The sequence below is a fragment of the Panthera uncia genome, assembly GCF_023721935.1.
Source record: "Panthera uncia isolate 11264 chromosome C1 unlocalized genomic scaffold, Puncia_PCG_1.0 HiC_scaffold_4, whole genome shotgun sequence".
NCBI lineage: Eukaryota > Metazoa > Chordata > Mammalia > Carnivora > Felidae > Panthera > Panthera uncia.
Window position 1 is genome coordinate 92,244,687 of NW_026057585.1, and position 19,171 is coordinate 92,263,857.

Sequence of the window (19,171 nt, forward strand, 5' to 3'; positions counted from 1 at the left end):
GAGCCTGACGCGGGGCTCGAACTCACGGACCGCGAGATCGTGACCTGGCTGAAGTCGGACGCTTAACCGACTGCGCCACCCAGGCGCCCCCCGTCTGCTTTTTCAAAGCAGCGTCTGCTGAGAGACTACTGTTAGGAAAGTCTAAAGACAAAAAAAAAGGACAGCAAACTTTTTTTCCTCTTTCCCTTAGATAAAAAGGAGGACAGTGATCTGAACGGATTCTTCTCCCAGAGGACTCCAAAGTAGAAAATCACCCCCCAGGCAAGGAGCTGGAAGTGAAGTAAACAGAGACCCGGAAGGGAGGGGTGCCACTGGGAGCAGACAGAGAGCACTGGACGAGGAGTCCGAGGCTGCCGGAGTCTCACCGCATGACCTTGGACAAGTCCTACCCCCAATCTCTCCATCCGGGAAACTAAGGGCAGGAAGAGAGGCCCCTGAGGACTCCGGCCAGGACCGAGGCTCTGCAGAGGGCTTTGCCCAGTCAGGGAACTCAAAGGTGACATTTATTCAAGCCAAGTGTTGGCAAGACTCACCGGGCAACCCAGGCCCAGCCCCAGAGGCTGAGGCACTGAGCGCACAGTCTCCGTCCCTCGGGCCCCATCACTGGGAACACCCAGACAGGAGGCGGAGTAGAAGCAAACGTTTACAAGGTGCATATTTAGTGCGTCCTTCCACCAGCCTCTCCTATTCCATGATGCTCCTAGATGGGTATTACTTCCGCCTTACAGATGGGGAAAGTGGGGCTCAGAGAGGTTCACGGGCAGCCCGAAACCACCCACTTGGAGAAGAGCTGAGTGGGGATTTGAACCTTCGAGAGCTCACGCCCTGGCGCCACCAGGAGATGGTGTTCAAGGGGGCTAGGGCTGCTCCAGGGCGAGTCCCAGGACAGGTAAGGGTGCTGCAGAGGGGCGGGTGGTGGGTCAAGGCCGAGGCTGGGCCCCTGTGCCTGAAACACTCTCTGAGCTACCTGCCCAGTGGGACTGATGGAAACAACATGGTAATTAATGGCAGCAGCTCTCAGGCCACTGGGTCCCCGCCTCGGCACGGCGCCAGCACTGGCCAGACATCCAATCCGACCTCCGGGACCCACAGAGAGAAGACGGGCAGGGACAGTCCCGAGTGGGCAACGGGGTTCTCCTGGAGGGTGGTCTGAGGGAAGCAAGAGCACCAGACCTTGAGGGGAGCGGTGCACTAGCTCATGGCCGGCTCCCCTTCCCACCCCCCTGCCTCGGCCAGTAGCTTCCTCCAGTAAACTCTCTTCCCCGACCCTCCCCTCTCCCTGAGCTCTCCTCCTGGGCCCCCTCCCATCGGTGTCCCCAGTTCCCTGTGCATCCTTCTCTGGGCCGCTCTCCTGTGTCTGCATCCCCGACTAGACTGCCTTTCTGGCCAGCTTCCTTCCTGGCCCACCCTGGAGGGCTCTAACCCCTGGGAGAGCAGAACTCCCCGCGCGCGCAGGTGCAGGGCTGCTGATTCAGTTCAGATCCTCCGCCAGGGAGGAGAGGCCGGCCCATACCTCTGGCCCAGCAGAAACCCTCCCAGGGCCCACCCACTCCAGATGGCAAATGCAGGGACATTTGCACTTGAATCCAGGGCTGCCTTGGCTCCAGGGGGCCCAAGGCGGCAAAATGCATCTCTGAGACAGCCAGCCTGGAGACACCTGCCTGAGTCTCAGTCCCCCTGGCTCCCCACACCAGGAAGACAAAAGGAGACTCAAATACCCCTCCCCCCAACCAGGGTGGCCAGGATTTAAAGCCCCGGCCCCAGGCCCTCAATCCACCACTCAGAATTCCTTTAGAGGAGTGCTCTCTAAGGTCCCCGAAGCCAGGCAGCAAGCAGCAGTGAGCCAAACCCTGAGAACCCGCTGCTTGTAAGACTCCCAAGCCCCAAATGTGAAGCCCGCCCCAGAGTTGGCTGGGGAGGCCACAGAGGGGATGCGTGACGGATCTTGAATGCGTCCCTCCTTAGCCAAAGACCCATCCAAGCCCTCCTGGGCACAGCGCCACCCTCTCTCACACCTCCTGCCTGGTGTCTCTTCCTCCAACCGCCAAAGCAAAGGAACAAGGCTCACTTACTGTGTCTGGGGTAGTGAGGCTACCGGGTCTGGGTCTGGGTCTGGGTCTGGGTCTGGGTCTGGGTCTGGGGGAAGAGAGCAGAGGAGAGCCTGTCAGGCCCGAGGCTGGTCTCCACCGACTGGGCCCATCCCCGCCCCCTTTCCCGGGTGCCTCCTGGGCTCCTGCCTCCCCTCCCCCAGCCACTGCACCGGCTGTCATTAAGCTCCCCAACCTGTCCTACCTGCACCACCCCCACTCCCACCCCCATGGCCCATATCCCAACTCCCACCAGAACCCGCCCCCCCACCTGCCCTGGGCCCCCCCCCCCCCCCCGCCACCCCCAGCTCCTCAAGGAGCCCCTTGTCCCCAAGCCCGCAGGAGGTTCCTGCTAGTCCGGTCCCCAGTCTCTCCCAGATGACACAATACGAGAGCCCAGAAGCTGCCATTTAACACCAGGCTTATCAGGGCACTCCCACCCCTAGAGCCACCCTCCGGGACTTCTGGGAGCCTCCTTCTCTGGTTGGTGTGATTCCCTGGGAGCAGCTGCTGAGGAAGAGGGGCTCGGGAGACACAGCCCTGGGCACCCGCTGTGTCCAAAGCACAACCCCGGGGCCAAAACCACTTTCATTATGATGTGTCAAAGTGCACCAGATGCTGCAGGAATGCCTGGAATCTCCAGTCCCCAAGGGAAGCGGTGGAATGCAACTTCTTCTCAATGGTTTTTCCCTTCCTGCTTCTGGGGACCGTGGTGGGGCCTGGGAGGCATCACTGGGAGCCTGGATCTTCCACTGGCTCTCTGTAGCCCCAGCGGACCGGAAATGGGAGGCCCCAAGGCTCCCCCAAAACACCTTACCAGCGATGGGGGCGGCGTCCCAGTGGATCAGTGGGGCATCGATGTCCTTCTCGGGAGCAGTGCCCGGGACGGCCAGGCCAGCGCTGGTGTCCTCGTCATCGTCACTGTCGTCAAACTCGAAAGCCTCTCCAGGGTCGTCCCCCGCCTCAGGGGAGGGGCCAGGGCCTCCAGGAACCAGCTGATCTCCTGGAAGGGAGGAGGAGTCAGCGGCCGCGGGGTCAGCAGCCGGGGGTCAGAGGCCACAGGGCCTGGGGTTTGGGCAAGGGGGGTATCTGCAGCGGGTGAGCGGCTGGGGTCTGAGCGAGGGCAGTTCCCAGAGACTAGAGTAAACCCCTGCCCGGGGCCAGCCGGCCCTCCTGTGCTCCGGAAGTGACCTGTGGTTCGGTGAGGGCTCGAAGCAGGTGGGCAGCGGACAGAGGGGAGGGAGAAAGCCTTCACAGAGAACGCGAGCACATCCACACTCGGACGCACGTCTTTCGTGCCCTTGTTCCCTATTTCCCCATTTTGTAAGCAAGGGGGGCCTTTTAAATGCATCTGCTCGCGTGCGGCTGGGTACACACCGTCGTGCGTATCTCCATGTGTGTACCCATGTGCTTTTCATACGTGTGAGTGAGCACACACACGCTTGGCCTGCACACCGCAGCGGCATAAAACACGGCCGGCCGCCTGCAAGTGTTTGGAGCCATGCCCCCTGCCATCCATCAAAGCTCCACCGAAGCAGAGCCCTGCCCCCACCACACCCCCTCCTCGACTCAGCCCTGTTTTCTCCATTCCTGGATGACCTGCAGTGATGTGACTTGTGCTCGTTTGTATTCCCAGACGGACCTCAGATCCCTGAGAGCCCCTTTTACCGTCCCCTTGAAGGGGACAGGTCCTGGCCTGGCCTGGGGTAGAAACCCAGAAACTTCTGTTAAACAAGAAAAGGAACGGATTGTCTCTCCCAAAGAGCTGACCGGGCGCTCACCTCTCCACCTACATCACTGAGCTGAGGTTCTCAGTCTTCCTCGAGGGCTCCCTTCCTAGAACCTGGGGCTGGACAGCGCCTCAGGCTTTCACTTCGCCCTCCCCTCCGGCCTCTTGCAAACCCGCTCCAAAACCGAAGGGCAGTGACCACCCCTCCTCCGGCCGCCCTGAGCAGTCCCGCTGTATCCAGCTCACACCGTATGATTTAGAGCACGACCTTCGGTCCTGCCTGGGACCCCGACGTGCTGTGTGGTTCCGAGCAAGCCACTCCACCTCTCGGAACCCTGACGCCTCCCTCTGTAAACTGGGGAATAAAAACACCCCATGAGGCCGAGAACGTGAACTGAGAAGCAGGTCCGGGTCTGTCAGCCTCACTGCTACTGACTCTGGGGTCACAGGGTCCTTGTGGTGGGGGCGCTGGAGGAGGACGTAGGGCCGCAGCCCCGGCCTCCACCAATTAGACGCAAGTACTGCCCTCCGGCTGTGACAGCCAGAAACGTCTGCAGACATTGCCCAACGTCCCCTGGGGAACAAAATCACCCCAGGTTGAGAACAGACAGGGTAGATGGAGCACCCGGGCACCTGTTGTAGGTACGGCCCCTCCCAGCCTGAGATCCTTGAAGACAGGATCGCCTGGTCTGTGGACTCGGCCCCAGCAGGTGCTCGGGGCGGGGAAGGATTAGTAAGAAGGCAGGGAGGTGCATGGAGCAGAGAGACAGCTGGAGGGAACAGCAGACAGACTGACGGGCATATCCAGTTCCAGCAGTCTGTCGGACTAGAAAACTCCACCCCTTCCCCCCGCGACCTGGGAGTTTGCAGAGCAGAACATTCCAGGTGCAAATGTACCAAATCCAGGAAGTCCCCTCGTCAGCTGCACTCCAGCTCATCCTCCCTCCCCCACCCGCAGCCGGAGACCACTGAGGCGGGGGCCCACCTCTCCTCCTGGGAGCTTAGGGGGCCCCTCGGGCCAAAGTCAGCAGGATGGACCCTTCCGGGCCATGATGTGGCCAGGGGCGCAAGCCGCTCCCCCAGGTCAGGGAACCAAACCCTGGTGGCGAGCCCGAAATGTGCCCCCTGCAGCTCCCTGCGTAAGCCTCACGACCACGCCCACTGGACTCAGGCCACGGAGGTTCGAGCGGCAGAGTGATGTACCTACAGTCATACAGCTGGTAAGCAGGGAGCCGGATCTGAGCCCCGTTCTGTCTTAGCTCCCATCCTACATGCTCCACTGAGCCCTGCTGCCCCCTTGGATGCTGGGTGGGCCCTGAGATGATGAACTGACACGAGAAATCCCGGGGCTGAGTCAGAAGCCAGGTTAGTAGCTTTCATGTTCTGGCTCTCAACCCGCTGGTGAGTCACAAAATCAATTAGGGGATTCCCCGGGCAGCCTTTTGTTTCATTTTTGAAATGCTTATTTGAGATATTTTTAAATATTTTAGGTTTATAAAGTCACACTTGGGATTACTCTCGATATTGCTTTTGACAGTTCTGTTCCAGGGTATATATACACACACACGTACAGGTGGTCTAGAACCCTCTACCGCTCTCCCCTCGCTCGCCCCACACAGCCACACTGGTCTCCTTGCTACACCGTGAACGCGCCAGATGTGCTCCTGCCTCAGGACCTTTGCACTTTCAGTCCTGGGGTCCGGAATGCTCTTCCCCAGGCATCTTCTCCTGCTCTCACCTCCTTCAGGTGTTTACTACAGGTCACCTGCAGGTGAGGCTGCTGTGAGCGAACCTGCCCACAGAGACACCCCGGGACTCCCCATTTGACTCGCCTGCTTTACTTTGCCCTACGGCCCTCGTCAGCAATGAGGTTTGACGCTTTTATTTTACTGGGCCCTCACTAGAACATACGTGAGCTCATAAGGAATTCTGGTCTGTTTTGTCCACTGTCACATATATCCCCAGCATCTGGTACAGTGCCAGCACACAGTAGGTGCACAGCAAGCATCTGTTGAACGCACACGCACACACATACGTGCACACACACACTCCTGTTGCCATGTCTATGGGTTGTGGTATTAAAAGTTTAAAAACACCACAGGGCGCCTGGGTGGCTCAGTCGGTTGAGCGTCCGACTTCGGCTCAGGTCATGATCTCACGGTTCATGGGTTCGAGCCCCGCATCGGGCTCTGTGCTGACAGCTCGGAGCCTGGAGCCTGTTTCGGATTCTGTGTCTCCCTCTCTCTCTGCCCCTCCCTGGCTTACACTCTCTCTCTCTCTCTCTCTCTCCCTCTCTCTCTCTCTCTCTCTCTCTCGGTGCCCTTGGCCCCTGCCCACTTGAATCTGCCTGAGAGGCGGCAGGGATACCGTGTGCATGACCAGTGTCACAGGGTGACTAGGTGACTAGGGTGTCACAGCCAGACCACTGGGCTCCAACCCCAGCTCTCCTAGATGCTGCCTGAGCATCAGGTCATTTTATCCGTACAGGCGGCGGCTTCCTGACCCATAAGGAGGACAGTGACAGTGACTACCTCACAGGCGAGCAGAGGGGGCGGGGTGAGGACGGGAGGGCGGAATGAACTGACACACTGTGAGGTACGTGCTCACTGACATTAGCTATTCTGATAATAATGGTCCCACTCATTGTCCTGTGTCATTGCATCCTTACCATTATCCTCGTTGTTGTTGTTATTATTATTATTATTATTATTATTCAGTCAGAGCCCAGCCCCAGGCCCTAGGGGAGATGGGCAGGCCTTCCCAATCACAGGCCTGGCCCGCTGAGCCACCGGCCCACAGGCTGTGTGCAGGGACATCCGTCAATACAGTCACGCCTGCATCCCGAGGACTGTTCCCAGCAGCCCCTGGGCCAGTAAGACGGGACCCCTCACGTCAAGGAGCTCACTGCAGGTGAGGCGGGCAGGCAAATATGGCAAGAGATGGCCATAGCACACGAGGGACTGAGCCAGTGCCCAGCGACAGCAGAGGGGGGCTCAGGCTGGCCGGGGCTGCCCCTTCACAGGGCCTTGCAGGACGAGTGAAGGTCCCACAGGCTCGTATCGAGCTGGTGCTCCAGAGGCTGAGGCCACGGCCGGAGCGGGGAACGAACGGCCCGTGAGCCAGTGGGGGCGCAGACGCGGGCGAGGAGGAGGGCAGCGACGGGACACTGCAGAGGTGTTTCGGGGGATTTGAGTTTCATTTAGTAAGACAACAGGAAGTTCTCAGAGAAGAGCCTGTCTCCACCAGGTGGCACTGGCCTGAGTTTCAGATGCAGCCAGAACAAGGAAATGCCTGTCAAATGTTTGCTGAATGGGACCGAATGGGTTTAATCGTAAAATCATTGTGTTCCTCATTGTTGCTGGGCAGGAGAAAGGGTGCAAAATGCCCACGGCAGCAGGAGGCAGGGCAGGGGGCATCCTGGGATCAAAGCCACAGTCGGGCATCAGAAGATGCCCTGGTCCCCACAGCCCTGTTCCCATGCTCCTGAGACCCAAGGCAACCAGACGTGGCTCCTTATCAGAAGGAAAAATCAGAAGGCCCCTCCCTGGATAATGAGAGCTGAACTGAGCCCTTCCCACCCATCCCGACAGGTGGCAGGACCAGAACCGGCCACATATGCCTTTGATGTTCCTGGACGCACTCCCGTCCTCGGGAGAGCCAACCCCGGCAAGGCCGGGGGAGGCAGGACGCCTGAGCAGCCACCCTGCACCGTGAAGGTGGGTTCACTGTGCTGGTCCCCACCCTTCGGAGAAGAACACGAGGGCTCAGGGAGGAAGGGACCTCTCCTTGGTCTCGGCCCAGGGTTCAGAGCCCGGCACACTTGGCCTTGCCCCGCAACACCCCACGGTGATAATAGCTTCTATTCATTGAGCGATTGATTACCACACACCCAGGCTTTACATATATTTAAACCTTGCAACAGCACAGGAGAGGGTGTCATTACCAACCCCACGTTTCCAGCTGATGAAACAGCCACGGAGTCACCAAGTCGTTCAGCCAAGCCCACGGTGTCAGTGGCAGGGCTGGGCTGGTGAAAAAAGCCCTCAGGCGGGACCTCTCTGCTATCTGCGTCCCCCAAAGGAGGATGAACGGACAGGAATCTGGGCCCAGTGGGACAAGGGTGTCCAGCTCCTCCAGGGTTCTGGATTCTGCCTACGGTGTCCGAGGCCCCACTGCCAGGCTTTGCCAGATAAACTACAGGACATCGAACTGGATCTCAGAATAACGACAAATAATTTGTTAGCATAAGCATGGATTTTTCTTCTTCTTCTTCTTCTTCTTTTCAATAACTCTGGTGACCCTGCCGCTGCTAGACGACCTGACCTCGGGACCTTGGCAGATGGAGGCGGGCGGCCCCAATGCCTTCCCCTCCAACCTGGGGTCGCTGCCCTCAACTCATAAGCCTCACTCCCCTCCGCCCCCCAAGCACACGACACGGCTGCGGTCAAGTCTAAGGGTTGTGGCCTTCAAAGTTTAAAGTCTCCGGGGCATCTTAGGTCAAGACTCGAGCCTCGTCTGGAACCTACTCTGTGTGACAAGGAAATTATGATTTCCCTGTTGCAGGCGAGGAAACTGAGGCACAGGGGTGAAGTCACTTGCCCAAGAGCGCACAGCCAACCACCAGCAGGGCAGGATTCACGCCCAGGGCCGGTGGCCCTCGGCCAGCCCCAGGGCCCGTTCAGAGGGGGGTCGGGCGGGAAGCCTGGGGTACCTTACCTATGGCAGCCTGTGGAGGAGGGTTGGAGGAAGCCATCAGACAAGGTCCAGCTCAAACCAGCACCGTCCCAGCCGCTCGCCTGTGGGGAAAAAAAAAAGGCCAGAAATCTAATTAGCTGGCGTTTAAGGGCAAAGTTTCGTCAACAGAAAGGGGTCACTGGCTCACGGCCGGGTGCTCCAGCCCGCCAGCTCTCCGGCTCCTTCCCCAGCGGCTCCGGGAGCACAGGACAGCCCCAGAAAGGGCCCAGCCCCCACCCACCATAAATCATTAACCCAGAACACCAGCAGCTGCAGAGCCGTAACCCCATCTTCCCGGAAAACCCTGGCCACCCCAGACCAGAGACCCGGGGCAGCCCAGTGGGTCCGGCTAGACAACCCCTCTCATCCCTTCTGGCTTGCAGGCAAACTCCAGCCCCAGAGGCCAGGATCACACTCAGGCCCCTGTGTTCCAGAAGCTGGATCGTGCCTGCACGGTCATGGATGTGACTGGACACTTCCTCCTCCCGCTGCCCACTGACCACAGCTCCCTGGAGGCCGGCCCCTCGCACCAGCCCCGCCTGCAGCCCCACTGAAGGCCGTTCACTCTTTCTTTGTCTCTCCCCGTCCTGCCCCACTGGGCTGGCCAGCTGGCGAGGGGCCACTGGCCTTGGCACATGGGCGTAAGGGAAGTAAAAGGCTGCAGAGAGGCAGATGGCCAGAGACAGGGGTAGAATCCCAAATGCTTGGAGCCGGGAGCGCAACCTCAAAGTGGGGGCTCTGCTGGGCTTCCCGGGCCCTGCAGCCAACCTTGCCAGAAGTCCAGCGGTGAGAGAAAGAGCTCTCCCCGCTCCCCACCGGCACTCCCCCGATTCCGAGCTAAGGGCTGTCCTTCTAGACCTTTCTGTAGAGGACAGAATCAGTCCTGGAGGGAAAGCACGAGCCCTCCAACCCAATCAGCCCCTGCCACAAACTGGCTGTGTGCCTGTTTTTTTCCTCTCCCGTCCTAAAGCCTTTATTTTCATTAACTGCCTTCCTAAATAAACATAGGACACATGTAAATAGCAATTAATTGATAACAGCAAACATTCCCATGGTGCCTGCTACGTCTCAGATGCTATTCTAAGCACTTTACAAATATTAACATCTGTTAACCCAAACTATGAGAAAAACGAAGCCCAGAGTGGTTAAGTAAGTTGCCCAGCATCACACATGTACTAAGCGCCGGAGCCGGGGTTTGAACCCAGGCCATAGACCACCCCCCCCACCCCAGCCCCGGTCCACACTCATTAAGTAGCCACCACACTCTAATGCCTCTCGAAACCCAAGCAGTATAAAGGGTGCACAGCAAAAAGTAAGTCTCCCTTCCCCCAGCCACCCCGCCCCCCCCCCAAAGTGACCGCTGTCCTTAGGAGTCCCTCTAAATGTCCCATGTGTGTGCCAGCTTATACCTGTCCCGTATATGCATCTTGTTTCATGCGGGAGGGAGCCCGCCGCACCCACTGTGCTGTACCCGCCTTTTTTTAAAGCTTAAGAAGCTTGGGGGCGCCTGGGTGGCTCAGTCGGTTAAGCATCCGACTTCAGCTCAGGCCATGATCTCGCGGTTCGTGGGTTCGAGCCCCGCGTCGGGCTCTGTGCGGACGGCTCGGAGCCTGGAGCCTGCTTCGGATTCTGTGTCTCCCTCTCTCTCTGCCCCTCCCCTGCTCGTGCTCTGTCTCTGTCTCTCTCTCTCTTTCTCAAAAATAAACATTAAAAAAATTTTTTTAGTAAGTAAAAATAAATATAGACAAGCTTAAGAAGCTTGGCAACCATTTCAGAACGGTACAGACATCAGTCTCCCTCTGCTTAATGGCCACAGAGTTTGGGGATTTTTTTTTTTTTTTTTTTTTGGATAGATCATAATCGATGGGATCTCTATCGTTGGACACTGAGGTGTTCCCGGGGTTTGGGCATCATGAACAACACAGCCTCCATGTGGAGGGGCTTGTGGAAATGGACGTGAACCCACAGGGCACCTGCCAGGTCGAGGAGGAGAACGGCAGTTTCCATTTCGGTTGAACGCAAACTGCTCTCCACCAAGTGGGTAGCTGTGCCTTCTAACCACGCGCTCAAGACTGTCCAGACTAAAATTTTATCCTCAGCAAAGGGTTTGGGGAAAGGATCTCAAATGTCTGCAAATTCCCTTGCGAGTCAAGAGATCAAACAACAGCCAGAGAACCTTCCTCATGCAGGTCCGTCCTTCCGGAGCAGGGAGACTGACGCCCATTTCACAGGAGGACAAAGGGAGGCTCTAACCCAGGCTCTCGTGCAAACTGCTGCTTAAATATGATTTTTTTCATGTCGCAGAAACCCAGGGTCATTTCCCTCCAGGCCAGAAAGCCCCCTGTCCTCCCTTTTCCCCTCGCCCTCAGGGTTGATTCACACCCTGCCCTCCTCCCTGAGCCCAAGGCCTTCCCCAGGAAGGGAGGGAGACACCAGCATTTATGGAGCCTGAAGCTTCATCTGCATGATTGTGTTTACAGATGAGGAAACCAAGGCACAGAGAAGCGGGGATCTGCCTGAGGTCACAGAGGCAAGGGAACGGCTGACAACACCAGGGTTCAATGGGGGCCTTGGCCCCTAGCCGTCCTCTCCCTCCTTGAACCACAAGGAGTGGTGGTTCTTGAACCCCAGACTTCGAGCCTGGAATCTGGGGGGGTGTCTGCTATAGGTTAATCTGATGGGGGGGGCACCTGCTACAGGCTAACCTGGGGGGGCACTTGCTATAAACTAATCTAGGGGCACCTGCTACAGGATAATCTGGGGGGGCACTAGCTATAAACTAATCTGGGGGGGGCGTCTGCTACAGGCTAATCTGGGGGTGAGGCACCTGCTACAGGCAAGGACCCGGACCCGCAGCCCCATGCACACCCATAGCCTGTGGCCATTGGCACACATGCGCCCCTTGTCTCAGAAGGGTGCATGTATGTGAAGGAGCAGCCATTGCCACCACTAGAGACCCTCATGGAACAACAGTTAGGAAGAAGTTCAGGCTACCTGACTGGGTCCCGCCACTCAGTAGCCATGACACGTTGGATGAGTCCCTTAGCCCCCATCTCAGGGCCTCATTTACTCATCTGCAAAATGGGGACTAAAAAATAGCCAGCTCACCAGGTTATTAAGACAATTAAGAGTAAATTCGAGGGCACCTGGGTGGCTCACTGGGTTAAGTGTCCGACTCTTGATCTCGGCTCAGGTCATGATCTCAGGGCTCGTGAGTTCAAGTCCCACATTGGGCTCTGCGTTGATGGTATAGAGCCTGCCCGGGATCCTGTCTCTCCTTCTCTCTGCCCCTCACCTGCTTACCTGCTTGAGCTTTCGCTCTCGCTCTCAAAATAAATAAATAAACTTTAAAAAAAAAAAAAGAGTAACTTCATGTAAAGCTCTTGGAAGGGTCCCCGGGGGACACTGGTAGATGGCTCTCATTAACACACATAACAGGCTGTGGTGAGCACAGCTCTACCTTGGGAGCTGGGGACCCAGGCCAGAGTCTCATCTCCACTGGCAGGTGAGCTGAGCCTCAGTATCCTTATCTGTAAAATGGGGTCCCACTGCCTGCCCCACGGGACTCCCAGCAGCATACACGAGGTCAACCACAAAACCCTGGGAGGCTCAGTCGACACCAAGATGCCCATCCTCGAAGCTGTCAGCACCAAAAAGGGAGACAGCAAACGGGACCCTGTGTCTGGATTCTATACCCCCGGAGTGTCAGGGCCCCTGGGGGAGGCCCACAGAAGGACTTCGCACTAGGGGAGTCTGGGGCAACTGGATCCACCTGCAGGCTGGGCTCGGGTCCTTCCTCAGCCTCTCGGAGCCTTGGGCTGCCCTTTTATAAAGTGGGCAAGACCGCCCTTATCCAGACTATCTCCCGGGCTCCTACAAGCAAGGAGCCAGGCTGTGGGAATGAACTCGCTAAGCAAACAGGTCGAGTGGCTTGGCTATTTCCTTTTCTTCTTCTTTTTTTTTTTTTTAAGTCTTCCTTGAGCTATGCGTGGTCTGGGGGGTCTGAAGGGGGGGGGGGGGGGGGGAGCCTGAGCCAGAAGAAATATGTCGTGATGACCCCGACACGAGTCTCTCTCTGAAAAGGGCTCCAGAACCTTCTTGCCATGACAGTCTCTGGCAAAAGGGGCAGTCCAGCTGGTGGAAGAGAGCCAGCGGGGAACCACAAGCGGCCCAGCGGAGTAGAGGACTGTGCTTGAAAAGTGCACGGAGGAAAAGGCCCACGAGGAAACCCAGGCAGGTAGTTAGGATGTTTTCGGTTCGGGTGAGTGTTAAAATAAGGAAAAACAAAAATAAACACTCCCGTTTCTAAAAAAAAAAAAAAAAAAAAGAAGATCAAGGCAAAAAAAATATCCTAGCAGGTCAGAACCAGAACCAGAAAGCACAGACACTGACCACGACCTTGCTCTGGCTTTTCAGATGTGGAAACCGCGTCACGCAGGGAAGGGGCCCTGTGCGGCAGCACTCCTGTGCCGCAGGGACAGAGACACAAGGGCCACGGTTAAAAGGGTGAGATCCGGTGTCAGCTCTGAGTTCCAGTCCCCCGGCTCTGCTGCTTCCCCGCAGCGCAGCTGACACCTTCCTCACGAGGACCTGCCACGTACGGGTCCTGCATCAGTGAGACGAGACGCGCAGAGCAAGCTCTCTGGAAACGCCGGTCGCTGTTATCCCTGTCGCATTCACTGTGCTGAGCTCGGCAGGTGGGTCCTAGACTTCTTCCTCTTGGGGAGGGGGGGGTCATCTCTTTGGAAACACCTGTCAAGACTGGACAGGCGGGCAGGCCCCCTCAACAGTGCCGTTTCCCGCTACAGGGTGCAGAATGGCTAGCCGGGGGCTGTGCGACAGAGAGAGGAGCCGAGGAGGAAGCCCCAGCTCCTGGGCGGCAGGGGGACCCCGGCAGGGTGAGCCCATGACGGGGACCACCCAAGAGCAGCCAGCATGAGCACCTCCCTCCACCGGCAGCCGCCCTGCTCACCAGAGCAGGTACCTTCCAGGTCTAATTTAATCAAAGAGCTTATCACTTCCTCCTTCCCTCTAGAGTTCAAGGTCCATCCGGCCCTGAGGCCCGGTAGGAGACCGTCCTCCAGCCTGCACCCGCCTCCCCCTCATTAGCTCGTGAGGCTCACCCCAGTCAGAGCCACCTCCCACCCCCAATCCCTGAGCGGCCCGATCCCTCTTTCCTACAGCAGGCCTGGAGAAGACCCCTGGAGGGGCTCCGCAAAGTCAGGGAGGCTGCACAGGCTGGGCCAGGCGTTTGAGGACAGGGGACGCTGGCCTCTGGGGAGAGAGGCCAGAGGACAGGGGAGGGGAGAGCGGCAGGGGGTCCAGACAGGCAGGAAGTCAGTCCCAGAAGCTGGGGAAGCAGCAGATGCTGGCATATCCAACTCCGGCGGCCTTGCTCCACGATGGGGACCCGCCACCCAGTTTTGCTTGGAGGGAAACAAGAAAAAGGTTCTAGCCCCCCCCAGCCATCTCACACCTGGTCTCAGAGGCACCTGTGTCTGTCTCCTGGAAGCCAGGAGAAACGTGTGGGACAGGCCAGCAAGGCCAGGCGCTTGGGCCGGGCAGGACCAGGGCTTCTCCACACAACTGCACCCTTCCAGAGGTTTCTGTGACTTTTGGCCTTTTGTCAGACATACACTTGGCTGACCTGCCCCCGACCCTCGGCTGCCACAGTGACCAATTCCACAACACATACCCTCAGGCTCTTCCTTTCGCCTCCAGAATGAAGTCCAGGACCCAAGCGAGGCCCTCGGGGACCCACCCCTCACCCTTCTCCATTGACCTCTCTCAGGCCTCGGCAGCTCCCATGCTCAGCCCTCATAAGGGTCGTCAGGCCCCTGTCCCTGCCAACCTGGTTTATACTTCTGGGCCTTTTGCTCAGGCTGTTTACGCCCTCCAGCTAGAACGCCCTCTCACAGCCAGCGAGCAAACTCCTACTTAACCTTCAAAACCCACTGATTTCATGACATGGTTCCCAAGGCTGGTTGTGAAACTCAAAAAAAAAAAAAAAAAAAAAACATGTGTCCCAAGTCCATGATTCTGACAGCTCAGGGATGCAGCCAAGGAAAGTCTAGTCTATTTTCAAAGGGCACAAGTGATTCTGGGACACACACACACACACACACACACCCGTTATAACTGTCTCCCTCAGTGGACTGTGACTTCTTGTCATCTCAGTGTCTGGAACACCAGACAACATGCTAGACAACAGCCGCTCAACTGCACCGAACTAAGCCCAGGGGCTGCGAACCCGAGAGCCTGAGAACCTTCGCCTGCCTGGGATCTACTCACTGTGGACCCCGTGCGGCCGGCGTGTCCCTGGGCCTGGGGCAGCTGTGGGTGTTGGGCTTCCTGCCGGATGGAAAGAAGGGCATGACCCAGGGGGGAACCTCAGACCCCTCGGGTATCCTCGGCCCTGTCCGGAAAGACCGGAGCCGGGAGGGGGAGGCGGGGACGCCAGCTGGGCAGTGGGGGGGGGGGGGGGGGACCCGCAGCTACTGCGGGGAAGCAGGGCGCCCACAGCTCTGCCCTCAGAGCAAGCAGCCACCTGCTGGGGGCTCTGGAGGGAGACATCATCTCCCAGCACCCCTGGAGAGACACGGCGCCTCGTCCAAGAAGATGCCGCAGGAGCCACAGCAAGGGGCACACGTCCGGAACTCAGAGCCCCGGAAAGAGACCTACGGGAAGGAAGGACTCAGATGCTAAAGCTGCTTCTCTCCGGCCGCCAGACCTCAGGAGGTTAATCCTCTGGTGCCTCCTGCCCTTGACTCTCAGACGCAGGTGTAAACGCCATGGCACCTGATCACGCCGGTGGGTGGGTTCCTGACGCGTGCTAGTTCCCTGCCTGGAGTCCCTGCTGCTCTCTGGGGACGGACAGCCGTCCCAAGGACAGACAGCCATCCCACTCTGCAGACTGCTCAACGAAGCCCAGACCGACTGCCCACCAGCCTCCTGGCCCCGTCCTTTTTTATTTTTAAATTCTTTTTTAATGTGTATTTATTTTTGAGAGGCAGAGAGAGACAGAGGAGGAGCAGGGGAGGGGCAAAGAGAAGGAGACATGGACTCTGAAGTGGGCTCCAGGCTCTGAGCTGTCAGCACAGAGCCCGACGCGGGGCGCGAACTCACGAGCAGGGAGACCATGACCCGAGCCCAGGTCAGTCGTTTAACAGACTGAGCCACCCAGGCGTCCCTGACCCTGTCCTTTGTGACCCTCATCACTCTTGAGATCACGAAATGACAGCTGACACGGCTGTGCACCAAGCTGCATGCTGGACATTTGAGTTAATTTCATTCCCCTGACAGATGAGGCCGATGAGGCTGAGGGATGTGTCCCAGGCCACGCAATCCTGAGCAGGGAGTCCCCGGGCTGTGAGCGGGGAGAGCCAAGGCAGGCCCCTCAGGCTGGTTCTAAGCAAAATCCCCAGCAAGGAGCAGGAGGCCGGTAACAAGTGAAGGCACTGGGGGGGGGGGGGGGGGGGGGGCGCTTCCCTGCCCCTCGCAAGCCTCCAAATGCCAGAGGGACAAGGAGGCCGGCTCTCTCACCCACTAGGTGCCAGGCCACTCAATGGGCTTCCCTTGAGGGATGGGGGAGGAAGGCTCTGAGAGGAGCTCCCTCCAGGCTGCGGGCAGGAGCGAGGCTTGGTCAATGGCTGAAGCCTCATACAATGGAGGCTCTGTCCCTGCCCAGAGTAGGCACCCCCAGCCCCCAGCCTTCCTCCCCCGGGGACTTCCTAGGCATGTCCCTGGTCAATGATCCCCAGGCAGGACAGGTGGGGAGGAGCCCCCAGGAGGAGGCCCCTGGGCAGACTCAGTACCCCTCGGGGCAGGGGTTGGGGGGGGGGGGGAAATCCCTGGGAGCTGCCACCTGGGAAATGAGAGCCAAACCAGCCGGGAGCAGCTAGTGGATCATGTATATAAACAGGGCTGCCCCAGGCTGGTCCCCGGTGCCCCCCTCCTCTCTCAGCCCCTAGCGCATTACCTCCTCTGTCTGCAGGAATCCAGCCCAGGCAAGAGGCTCCAGGCTGAAGGACCCGGGGAAAAGCCTCCTACTATGGGCTGAACCGTCCTGCCCTCATCTCCTGTCCTCCTCCCTAGAGGGTCCAGGCCCTTGGCCACGTCCTGGGCGGGCTGTGTGATGGGGCCCCACGGCCCACAGTCTGGAGGCGGGACAGGGGCAGCGTTGACTTTTTGCCTCCCCTTCACCCTTCTGAGCCTCAGTTTCCCCGGAAGCACCACACACACACACACACACACACACACACACACCCCGCCGGTAACGTTCGTGCCGGCATGGCTGTAGTCGCTCAGTCTAGAGGCAGGGCATTTCCATGCCAGCAGCAAACCTGAGAGGTGGGCTTCTTTCCCTGTCTTTGAGAGACGGGAAACTGAGGCTCAAATCGGCAAAGCCTTTGCCTGAAGTCAGCGGGGAGCACGAGGCGGGACCAGGAAAGGAAGGTGTGCCTGACTCCACCCAAGTTGACAAAGCTGATGTAGGGGAAGGATGGACTGTCCGGGCTGCAGAAATACCCCAGGCCTCCAGAGAGGCTGGGGGAGCTGGGGCTTCCAGGGAAGGGCCCCTCCATGGGAAATGGGGTGAGCCCGCCGGTGAAAGCGGGGGCGGGGAGGGTCAGGCTCACCTCCAGCAACTTTCCCAGTGACAGTGCCGGTGTTCGCCCATCCCCCACTCGACAAACATTTCACTGGTCACCTACTGCCTGCCAGGGAAGGGGGGGGAGCTGGGGACTGGGGACAAAGGAACAAAGGAGAGGCCCAAGTTCCCGTCCTCAGGCAGCAAACCCCAGAAGGTCTGTACCTGCACCTGCAGGGCAGGAGGCTCCCTGAGCACAGAAGTAGGGGTGCCGAGCCCGCATTTCCCGCCAGGCAGTGATCCCACAGAAGCCCAGCAGATTCCGGGCCCACGTTTCATTCCAGATCAGAGCCTGGGGCAGGGGTTCTGGGGTCAGACTGATTGCAATCCTGGCTACAGTACTTGCCAGAACTTGCTTAGCTGTGTATGCACTACGGGGAGGGGGCATCTCGGGTTAAGATGAGCCACGAACAAGGTAGCAAACGTTGCAACGTGGCGTGGCGCGCGCAGGAACTTGCCAGAAGGTGCGACTCGTTACCACACGACAGACAGCCCCCAGGAGACTCGGCGCCCGGCTCCCCAAACACCACAGACGGGAGCCGGCCCACGGCTCCGGCCCCCTCCACACCGGCAGCCCGGCTCTCAGCCCCGACCTCCCAGCCCAAGGGGCTGGAGTTGAGGGCGGCGTCCTGGTTCCTGCCCTGTACCCAGCGGGCATCCCCCCTCTGGTGCCCGGCATGCCACCCCCCTCCCTCGGGATGCAGGGGACTGACTTCCCCAAGCAGGGAAGTCGGGGTTCGGTCAGGGAGATGGTTTCACACGGCTGGATTCCAGCAGGGCTGCAGACCGGCCATGTGCCTCCTGCTTCCCGCCCTTCCGGGAGGAGGGCAGTGGCCCTTCCCCTGGCCTGTCCCACCCCGGGTGCTCACAGACCCACGGGCCTCCCGATGGGGGAACCCCGGCACCCTCCTCATGTCGACCCCGCTTAGACAACAAGACCCTGGACCCTGAGCTGAGGCCAGAAGGGGAGGAACTTGGGGGATGGGGGAGGGAGGGGGGGAGGGAGGGTTTGTGAGGAGGGAGGTGGTCCTTCTGGGGAGAAGATGACACAGCCAGGAGAACCTCAGCTTCTCTCTCCTGGGTCACGCCCCGCCACCATAAAGATGCTGCGCGACCGCCCTTCTTAAAAATTAAAACGCGGGGGCGCCTGGGTGGCTCAGTCGGTTAAGCATCCGAGTCTTGATCTCGGCTCAGGTCATGATCTCACAGTTTGTGGGTCTGAACCCCACGTCGGGCTCCGTGCTTGCAGGGAGGGGCCTGCTTGGGATTCCCCCTCCCCTGCCCCTCACCCTCTAAATAAACAAACAGGCACTAAGAGGGGCGCCCGGGGGGCTCCGTCCATTAAATGGCCAACTCTGGATTTCGGCCCAGGTCATGATCTCACGGGTTTGTTGAGTTCAAGCCCCGCATCGGCCTCTGTGCCGTCCTTGCGGAACCTGCTTAGAATTCTCTCGCGCGCTCCCTGTCTGCGCCTCCCTCACTCGTTTGCTCTCTAAATAAATAAATAAATAAATAAATAAATAAATAAATAAAATAAACCTCCCTGATCTCCTCCACCCACCACCAGCTTCCCCTGCTCCCCTTGTGCAAGCGTTGCCTGCAACCCCTGTCCGGGACCCGCTCCCTTTCTCTGCGGAACCAGGTGGGTGGGAGGAGGGGTATCTGTCCCCACTGCTCCGAGGTGCCCAAGCCAGTGGAGCCCATCTCTCCCTTCTTGCAACCCTCTCTCTCTGCTCTCCTCCCTCTCCGGGGCTCCTCTCCCAGCCCCCTTTCCTCCCACGGGACCACTGGGCTACCGCCAGGCTCATGACTCGGGCCTGACTCGAAGATGCCTCCCTGGGCGACCGCACCTGTTTCTCGGTTTTGGAGACCGTTTCTGCATTGACACCTCCAGCCTGACCTTCTCCCCACCGGCCTGCTCCGCGGACAGCGGGGCATCCTGAAGTTAACATCCGTCCCAGCTCCCGACGGCCA

At 58.9% G+C, this 19,171-nt stretch overlaps 1 protein-coding gene across 1 annotated transcript in view; it reads right to left on the minus strand.

The window, feature by feature from the left end:
* Positions 1-19,171, minus strand: part of ARHGEF10L (Rho guanine nucleotide exchange factor 10 like) — a 163,747-nt gene that overhangs the window by 104,724 nt on the left and 39,852 nt on the right. The window contains exons 2-4 of the mRNA XM_049617971.1: positions 8,533-8,612; positions 2,905-3,090; positions 2,073-2,130 (exon numbers count right to left, since the gene is read on the minus strand). Coding sequence (XP_049473928.1) covers positions 2,073-2,130; positions 2,905-3,090; positions 8,533-8,569 — 281 coding nt within the window. The 5' untranslated portion in view covers positions 8,570-8,612. The remainder of the gene's footprint in view (positions 1-2,072; positions 2,131-2,904; positions 3,091-8,532; positions 8,613-19,171) is intronic.